This window comes from Condylura cristata, unplaced genomic scaffold (genome assembly GCF_000260355.1).
Source record: "Condylura cristata isolate star-nosed mole 26May11 unplaced genomic scaffold, ConCri1.0 scaffold00005, whole genome shotgun sequence".
NCBI classification, from domain to species: domain Eukaryota; kingdom Metazoa; phylum Chordata; class Mammalia; order Eulipotyphla; family Talpidae; genus Condylura; species Condylura cristata.
In genome coordinates, this window is record NW_004567106.1 from 63092035 (window position 1) to 63102264 (window position 10230).

Sequence of the window (10230 nt, forward strand, 5' to 3'; positions counted from 1 at the left end):
CCTCCGGGGCAGGCAGGAATTGAACTCATGCGGAAGCGGCTTTAGATTCTCAGTGCTGTGCTTTAACCCGCTGTGCCACCAGGGAGGGCCTATTCAATGTTTTTAAAAGTTAAAAAGTGGGCATAATGTGGCATTAATTGAAACTTCAAAATTACTCTTTGTTGTGACTCTCAATTTAAACTAAAAATTTAGCATATTTGGACCCTGTGGAGACCAAGGAACCCCAGGAATTACAAATATATTGGAAAACATGCAAGAAAATGCAAACTACTATGATCACTACAGTTCTCAGTACACAGAAGTTAGAGTTGGGAAAGAGGACACTACTGAGTCTTCAATCTTTGTTCTTAACAAATATCAATCTTTGTTCTATGCTCATAATAGAAGAAGATACTTACGTGTAAGTTATTGAAGAACTTAGTTTGGTTATCTATTGTTTAACTCACCACGTCAATTGTAGTGTGGAGAAATGTTACAAGTTGACCATTTTATTAACTAGTAATTCTGGAGTCGAAGCCAGGTACACTGTACAGTTCTAATGCTGGTACTGCCTCACCCAGCTAGCAGGCTGACAGGGTTGGAATGGCTGGGTTTTTACTCTCAGCGCCCCTCTGCATCTTACCTCCCCAACACGTGACCTGTTCACCAGTTCTCTTCAAGAACGTAGTTAGAGTTCTCACATGACAGCTAGGACTCCATGTGAGGAGTCTTGTGTGGAGAAGATGCCGGCCTCTCAAGTGTTGCCTTGGGGCTGGGAGACTTCTGCCATTTTCTTTTGATAAAGACAAGTCATAGATCCAATGTAGAGTCAAGAGGAGGGACTGCACAAGAGCATAAACAACAGGAGATGACTGACATGAAGTGACTGTACTTAGAATGTTTCTGAAAACCATGTAGAAATAACAAACTCAACTGATCTGTTGTGACAGTGATAAGGAGTCATGTCACATGTGTATTTCTAAAGGTAAACATGGAGTCAGGCTACCATTGCATGCTTATGCTACTTAGCTGCTGTCTTTCTTACCAATTTTAACATTTGTCTTGTTCTAACTGTGGTGAAATACTGTATTCTAATCTTTCAGCTGAAAATCTGGAAGTCCTTTCTGGGTGTCTGTCTATGCGGTCAGGGAGGTGATTGATGAGAGCCGTGGCATGGGCTTACTTGGGAGATTTGGGGCAGTATCCAGAATGAAAATGTCGCACTGTGTTCTTTCCTGCTAGAAGCCTTGAAGATATTAAGCGTTTTTATCCATTTTAGAGCAATAACCAGATTGAGAAGATCACAGGTTTGGAGGAACTAAAAGGCCTGCAGCTCGTGGATCTGTCCTACAATCAGATCAGCAGCCTCCAAGGCTTAGAGAATCATGAGTTCTTGGAAATCATCAACTTAGAGCATAATAAGGTAATGTCACCCTCGATGTGCCTTGGCTTCAGTATCCCTAAGAGGACTTACCTGGACCTTTGGCTGGTTTCTCAAGGGTTGTCATGTTAAGTGCCACAGTAAACATTATTCTAGAAAACTTCCTGGATCTATAGTTGCAGAAAGACTTAAAAATATATATAAGTAATTGCAATTTTTCATTTTTGAAAAATGGATTCCCAAACATCTTGTTTTAAAATTTTAAACTGTAACATGCTGACAATTATCAACTGCATTTGGCCTTCTGAAAAAGATGTGTATGTTTGGACAGATGCCATAGGCATGTCTGAAATGCCAGAGCAGGAAAAGGGAGATGTAACAGTAGCCTCAGGCTGTTGGCCACCCCTGCCATTGAGGATAAGAGGCACAAGGGAGTAAATCCTTAACTTCTACTGGTAACAACAGTGAATTACTCCTAATATGTATGACTTGGAGATTGGATTTATTCAAATTTCCATATCTGGCTTAATGCAAACTTTAATTCAAAAATTATATATACATTGGTTTTCACTCTTAATTAAATTTGATGTTTAATAAAGCATTTGTGCTCCTAATCATGGCATATGGCATATTGATTTGGTAGCTCGAGCTGACTTCTTATACTATAAAGTCTACATAGTGATTATATTTGTACCTTGCACTTTGTCATATTTCGGGGAAAAGATTTCATAAGCGAGTTGAGTGTTTACTTCTTCCTGAAAGTGAAAAGTTTGGCTGGCCCTGATGAGACAATTGTCCTCCCTGGGGTGATGTGGGAGGCTCTGCTCAGCTGTGACCATGCTTATGTCCAGTCATGTCTGATGACGGTTTTCCCGTCAGTTCCACCACCTGTTAGATTTCTAAACACCAAGAAAAGTCAATCACTAGGTAGGGCAAGAAGTGGATTTCCAATCAGACAAAAGTCTTTATTCTCTTTTTCACTGGATTTGTCATATAATTCGTCAATTTCTAAAGCTAATGTTACTGGGTAACTTTTAGTCACTGGTGGTGTCGCCTATGAAGTCAGTACAATCTGTTTCATGTAGTTTGTCTTTTTCATGAAATTGCCACTAAAATGGTTCTTACCATTTTAGTGTTGGAAATGTGACCTGCACTTGTTAGATCCTGACTCGGTGTGTCTCAGGATTTAGGAAAAGGAGTAGTGGTGAGAATAATAATAATAACTATAGTGTAAAGTCTAGAGGTACTGAGTGCTTACACACAGGACACTGTTCTAAACATTTTACGTATGTCATTTCCTGTGATTGTCATTACAACCCCATTATTAACTGCTTTCTTTACAGATGAAGATGAGGCATAGAGAGGTTAAGTCATTTGCCTAAAGTTAAATAACAAACAGCAAGACTGGGATCCCAGTGTAGAATGGGTTGCCTCCTTAACCCTGCTGGGTTAGGTAGTGAGTAAAATGCTATTTCCTCGCAAAAAAAGTGTATGATGTAATGCTCTACAAGTGTGCTTCCTGACAGAAATATAATACAAGCAATAACTGCAAGCCACATAGGTGATTTTAAATTTTCTTATAATCACATTAAAAGCTAAAGAGGAGACAGGTGAAATTAATTTTAATAACATTTTGTTTAACACAATATATGTAAAATTTTTTAAAAGATTTATTTACTTATGCTTACAGAACTGGGGTACAGGCCTGAGGTGTGGTGAGTGAGAGGATTTGCCAGAGACAGAGTGGAGAGCAGAATAGGCAGATTACAAAGTACACTGCTGAGAGGAGCAGCGGGCGGGCGGGTCAGGAGAGGTCTACCACATCATGTGGGTCAGCTCCCTGGCCAGGGGTTGAACTCGTGCTGCAGTGGCTTCAGAGAGCTTCATAATGCAGTGTTTTTAACCTGTTGCACTGCCAGGGAAAGCCCTATAACCTAAAATATTTTAACATGTAATGTACATAAAGATGATTGAGGTGGTATGTTATATTCTAGTGTTTCATGCCAAGTTTTTGCCACAGTCCATTTGAATTCATCCTCGCCATGTTCCATATTCTAAGTAGCCACATATAACCAGTAGCTACTAGATTAAATCGTGCAGGTCTAGAAAGAACTCATGAGTAATTTTGTGTTTTTCATTTCAGGAAACTTTCCGAATTACATTTGAAAAAGTTGAGAAAGGGGAGGGAGGGCACCATTAAGTGAAAAATGAGTTTATAATTTTCAAATGTTAGAGACTCCATTGTAAAAAGATGTCCCAAAGAATGGGGGATCCTTTGGCAACAATTGGGTCCATAACAACATAATTTCCGGGCTCTCCACTGGGTGGGTTGGGGAGCAACCAACGGTACTTTGAAATATACTTTGAGCCATCCTGAGAGTTCCTCAGAGATTTCTCCAGTGCTGCTGGGAATAAATACTGTATATCAGAGATGGAGAACTTTTTATTTGAAAGAAACACAGCGTGGCCACTGTTTGTTGTGGGAGCGTTTCTGTCCAGAATGTTGATTTCTTGGTGGCTCTCTCACCAGTATTGTTTACTTGGTTTTAGTTGTTGAGACCCTTTCAACATCTCTTTTAAGATCCTTTGTGAATGTTCGTTACCAGCTAGAAGTTGGGGGCCTCTACCTGCTTCCACTGTAGAGACCTTGATCTTTTGATGTCATTTCTAGCATGTAGACTCCCCCCACCCCCCAAATGATGATGCTATTGCAACCTCAGTCCTTTTGTTCCTGGGAGCAAGATGTTGATTTGGCAGTCACTTAGAGAAAGCCACTTTACTTCTCTGTGTCAATGGCATTATTTCCAAGGATGTGTTCCCAGTTACTTTTCTGCATTGATGTAAGGATTAACAAAATGCCCTCGATAATACACACCAACAGAACCATGGAAATAATGGAAATCCTAGTGAGAGCAGCAGTCCTGGTACAGTTCCTGATCCCCATGTTTCTGTAGTTTGCTGGTCCATACTCTAGATCATTCTCCCTGAATGCTGATGAGAACTATTCCAGAGGAAAGCCATTACCATTCTCTCTATGGTTGTGATGCTTTATATAAGGAAGTCACTCTTCACAGAGGACCTCTTTTTGATTGTTGTTCAGTGGTAGAAGCCCTTCGTGTCTCGGGCACGAGAGTGTGTGGCTATTACTTTTGATTTCATTGGAGATCCTCACACCTACCCCAAAAGGAATTTGGGGGAGTTGAACACCCTGTGGCTTCTAAGAAAACTTAATTTCTCTCTGGAGTTGCTTGTTAATCCTGTAAGGGTCGGGCCAGAGAATCCCTATGGGTACCTGAGCCTCCAAGGGGTTACAACATTAGTATAGAGGTGCTTGAGCCTGGAATGACAGATCCCAGTCTCTGTTCCACCTAGCAAGATAGGAAGGATGTCTTTGGAGGTGTTGGGACTCCTGACATTCACTACACGGGCTGGCACCCAGGCAGAGTAGCCTGAGCTTCTAGGTCATTGCTAAGGTAGCAGAAGTCTCAGCAGCTGCCCTCTGGAAAGGCTCGACTTTGCACAGAAACAAATAATGTGTGCAACTTTAAACTTAGGTCCTAATGCAGCTTCGACACCTGTCTAAGTATCTTCTGAACTTTCAGACCGAGGCTAACATCACTTCACCCTGAATCTGTGGACCCTAACTCAATCCGTGACAGTGGCCTCCATCTGCTCACTTGAACTGTGCCTGACTTAGCACTGGATTGCTGATATCAGTATAGGATGTTGACCCTGGGGCCCTGGTCCTAGCTGGCTGACTTAGGTGAACGACCAGCTGCTGCCATGGCTCGGATCGGAGACCAGCACCCAGGCAGCTTGGTGGACATCAGTGCTCCTTTGCAGAAGGGTCTTGGAATGACACGTTGTGGGTCTCTCTGCTAGAAGCTTTCCCCTCAATTTCAGAAACACTTCATTTCCTTAATGCTTCTGTGCAAAGCCTCCTATTGAGGCCTCTGTTGTGCCCTCACAGTGACTAGCTCTCTCTAGCTCCCCACTTCCTCTGCACTGCTCTCTTTTTCATTAGCACCAATTAATCCCCCAGACTGTAATACATCCTATCGTGTCTTCTCTGACATCTTCAAGAGGACATTGTCTTTCCTATAGGTGTGTGTCACAGACTTAGGGACTAACCTGTCCACTGTGTTGATCTTTACTCAAGTAGTGTGTTTATCATCATCATCAACACTGCTGCTCACTCTATTACTGTCACTGCTCCTGCCGTGGCTGCAATAGTCGTCACTGCTGTCACTTTAGCATTTAGCTTTGTCACAGATTTTTGATGCCTGCCAAGATAAATTTCCCCGATTTTAGGGGCAATAATTTAGAAAATGTCTTTGCTATCCGACCAGTGAATGTCCCCTATCAACTGTAGAATTGTCTTGTCACGCTCACTGTCCCACTACTTAAAAAGTTCCATGAGATTTTGATTGTACTTCATTTAAGAAAGTTTGATGTCAGGTAAATATTTCTTCTTTCTACTCAGGCATATTTTCCCCCCAACAGCCCTTATGATTCTTAGGTATCTTTTAGTGCAAATTCTGTACTTTTTTTTTTTTTTTTCAGATTTTTTTAGGCTTTTAGAAGTTTTTTATTTGGTGTATGGGATCCTTGCCAGTAATTTACTCTGAACATTGCTGCTGTACAGTGAATGATTATGAGACAGTATGTGTACAGTGTGTTCATAGCAACACAGATTTTATATGTAGTCACTGTGGAAGTTACTTGGAAGTTTTGTTTTCTGAGTGATCTAATAACAATCTCTTGGTATCTAGTAGATAATCATCTCCCTTGCAAATAATAATTTTGCGTCTCGTTTCTGTACTTAATTTGTTCTTTTCTACTTGTCATATTTTCTCCTTGGCTAATGATTCTGAATTCTGAATCATAGTGATGATAGCAGGCAGTGTTGACCTTTCACTGATTCTAGTAGGAATCCCTATGCTGTTTAGCCTAAGGATGACTGAAGATTATTACTATACTGAAAATTCTAAAAATCAATACAGAACAGTGTAAAGAAGAAAGTCACAATTGAACCATCAGCATTTTAGTGTAAATCCTTGTCAATCAGAGCTTTTCAAACCTTCTGGCTGAGACCAGCAGTAATAAATACATTTTATGTTGTAAGCAGACACACCCATAAACCAAAATTTCTTGAAACAATACTTACTTTCACTTGAAAACACTCATACCAAAAATGTCCAATATCTTTTTCTACTTTATTCCATTCAAAAACTTGCAAGTGAAAAGTTGTGATTCGGCCCATTGAATGGACCACAGGATCAAGTAGTGGATAGACCCCCACCCCAGTTTGAAAAGCAATATTTTTGCACAGATTCCTGTGCATGGAGCAGTGAAAAAAGTGAAATGGTCATCCCTAGTTGTTCCTCTAGGAAATGCGGTTGAGCCTTGGACCATGTGAAAAGTGGTATGTTGGAGGCACAGGGGAGGAGTGTTGACAAGTCCCTTCCGATTGAACATCTCTGAAAGAACTTATGCCAGCTGTCAGCATCTGCACGTTCAAGCAGCTGACATCCTTCAGTCTAGACAGTGAGGTTTGTGAGCATGGACTAGAAAGAAACGGCCCAACAACAGAAAAAGTGCATTGAGCTGCTCTCCATGGGCTTCTGGGAAGTAGAGAGTGGCCAACAAGCCAAAGGAAGCTTGATAAAAGGGTGTCTATGGAAACGGGGGTCAGTGATGCAGATGAGACCTTGGCTGCACATGCGTGAAGGGCCTTTAAGGACAGAACTATTCTGACGAGGGGGCTTAGGTGGTGGGCAGGGGCTGACACACTGGGGAGGGGAAACCTGCTCCCTTGAATCAGGTACAGTGTTGTCAGCCCATGCTAGCTCAAGAGAAAAAGAGCCTTAGAGACATAAACTATTTGCCCAAGATCACATACCAAGTAACATAATTTCTCCCCCGCTTGTCATAGGTTTAGACCATTTCCATTGTTTTCTTATTCTTAGTAAAGAAGTTACAAATAATTTGAATTAAGAACATAGACTTTCACCAGGTTGTTGGGAGCATTGTGTCTTTATAGCTTCTGTAATTATCAGGACACACAGCCTTAGGCCTCAGCATCTGTGTGGTGAAGACAGGAGAGTGGTTGGCTGTGGAGCGGGCCCTGCAGGGGAGGGAGGTCACCTGCGGGGCAGCCAGCACCTGCATCGGGTGCCAGCTCAGCAGAAGCAGGACGACTCCACACTGCTCCCCTCTGCCCTTGCCGGCTTTCCTGCAGTGGTGGAAGCGGGATCCTTTGCATCTGAAAAGGGTCAGAAGACCAGCTGATCCCAGATGATGCCTTAGTGATAATATAAATTCTATAGTCCAGAGTCACTCTATCCATGGTGTCTGCAACATGTCAAGGAGATCCCTGCATGTCAGTCACTCTGAATGTCACTGTCTTCTAAAATGGGACTCTATCAAGACTCCTGTCACCCCACCAGGGTGGAGTTTTTAGGAGTTTAGAAAACTTTTTACTTTTACACAGAACAGAAGGAATGTCCCTGCCTCTAATGTTTTCCTGTCAGCTGGTCTCTCTGGGTACACATCTCACGAGTGGGATTGCTGGCTCATAGCTTTCGCACGTGTAACATATCAGGTTGCCCTTTTGAAAGCATGTGCCAGGTCCCACTAAGCAGTGATGTCTGTAAGTCCAGGTGGCCGGGACTTGTTAGTGAGACAAGCTGACTGTGGGAAAACATCCTTGAACTTTTGTGTCAGGTCCCACAGCAAGAGCCGTGACCCCAGATGGAAAGCAAGCTGTCTGGCTGAACAGTATGCACTTAGCTGACTTTTCTACCTTTCTGAATGAGCAAAATGCATCCTACCTTTTTGGCAGCTTTTCCAAATGGCAGTCGAGTGAGCAGGCTAGTTGTTTTCAGGAGAAATCTGTGTGTAACAGCGTAACATCACCATCACCAGATTACCACGCACAGGTTGTGACCTGGAACTGGGACTTCACCTTGGGTGTTGTGTGTTAGAAAGTGGCATCCTTTGAATGTGGTACCTATGTCCCTCCTCCTGGCCCCTGGGGAGCAGTTTGCCTCTTCCCTATGTCTTGTGGTTGGATAACTCAAGAATTAGTCTATCCTATAGTCTATGCTATTTGGGTGTTTTAAAGAAACCTGTTGGTTTTTATTGGGGAATCTAGGTCTGTTGCAACCTAAGATCTACCCTTAGTCAGGTTATGATACTGACAGGCAATCTCTCCCCCCCCCCTTACATTTAGAGTGGTAGAATATAACCTATACAGAGAAAAGTATAAAACATAAATGTGCAATTCAACAAAAAATGTTGGGGTGAACGCCTGTGTAACACCTCCACTAAGGAATATATTATGTGATTTTCATTTTTATCTTTCTACACTATAATTACCTTATTGCAAACATGATTTCCCTATGCATTTGCAGGCAGTCAGACGGCATCACCAGCCAAAATAACCAGGTAGCAGACGTGCTGAGGAGGGAGATGGGGAACTGGGAGATGAGGAAGAATTCATGGGGGAGAGAAGGATAACCAGGAATTTGCATGTGTTTTTGATACAGATTCTACATACTGTTTCGTTTCTGTTTTAAAATAAACAGAGAGGAGAAAATTCTCACTGTCATCTGACCAGAGAAGAAAAAAGAATATGTGACTGTGTGTGTTCATGGAGACTGAAGGGCATGAAGTGATTCTCTGTCAAGGGGGCTTTGCAGAATTATCACTAAAAAGTTGGATATTCAACATCAGTTTTTTTAAAAAAATGAGTTGCATTGAAAGAATTTATATTTTGTTTTTCACTGTCTTTGTGCATTTGGTCTGTAGCTAATCTGTGGTTTCTTTCATCAGATTGCTGAACTGAATGAAATAGAACACATTGAACATCTACCTCTCCTTCGAGTTCTCAGTCTTCTGGGAAATCCAATTCAGGTGAGAATGTTTATATCAGAGATAGAGGGATGAAGATGTTCTTAGAATTTTTCAGTTCTTTACTTTGGTAAAGAATGTCTTGATCTCATAGGAAACAATTAGAAGGGATAAGCAAAGTAGCTCCTCTGTGCCCCTATCGGAGCAAGTGAAGTGAACTTAAAGATCAGTTGCCAACTGTGTGTGGCTATTTACAACTTGTCCAGGTAGCAATGAAGGAGCCAGAGAGATAGTAGGGTGATGGCCTTTATGTTAGCAAACCGAATATGGATCCTGCTTTATAACAGGGAAAGATTAGATACTTAATCTTAATTTGCCTGGATTCAGCTGTGGAACTGGTAGTGTTATAAAATGGTTGTAGGAAAAAATCAATGCATTCCCTATAGATTCTTCATCCTGGGGAGGCAAAAGTTTGTCACTCTTTTTTTTTTTTTTTTAGCCCCTTCTCTTTCTTTTCTCCTGGTCTCTGTTCTTCCACTTAAGCCCTTCGCCCTTCTATCCTCATCCACTTCTCCCCCTAAGTACTTCTCTTATGTTTTCGTTGATTCTTGCATTAGTATTTATCTCTGGGTACCTCTCTTTGTGTGTGTTTTTTGATGAATGAGTCCAAACTAACAGAAGGAAAAATGAAAAATAGGATTGAACAATAAAAGCAGCCCCTGGTTTGGGAATAGTGGCAGGGAATTTAAAACCATTCCTGGGAAAGAGAGGAGTGGGGCTTACACAGTCCATCACCCCAGTTCAGATGAACAGAGTGTGCATGAAGAAACAGCAAAGCCCTTTCTTGCGAATGTGCTCCCTTATATATACAGCCGCCCTCCCTGGGACACTAAGGTACATATGTGCATCTCAGCTACAAAACGCCTCATCCACTAATCTGGCTCTTCAAAGAGATGCAGCTTCTTAATATAAAAATCATTCACTGTGGCCCTCCCTGGTGGCTCAGCGGGTTAAAG

The 10230-nt window shown here is 41.9% G+C and overlaps 1 protein-coding gene across 1 annotated transcript in view; it reads left to right on the top strand.

The window, feature by feature from the left end:
- Positions 1 to 10230, top strand: part of LRGUK (leucine-rich repeats and guanylate kinase domain containing) — a 63100-nt gene that overhangs the window by 27902 nt on the left and 24968 nt on the right. The window contains exons 7-8 of the mRNA XM_012720773.1: positions 1259 to 1402; positions 9197 to 9277. Of these exons, the coding sequence (XP_012576227.1) occupies positions 1259 to 1402; positions 9197 to 9277 (225 nt within the window). The remainder of the gene's footprint in view (positions 1 to 1258; positions 1403 to 9196; positions 9278 to 10230) is intronic.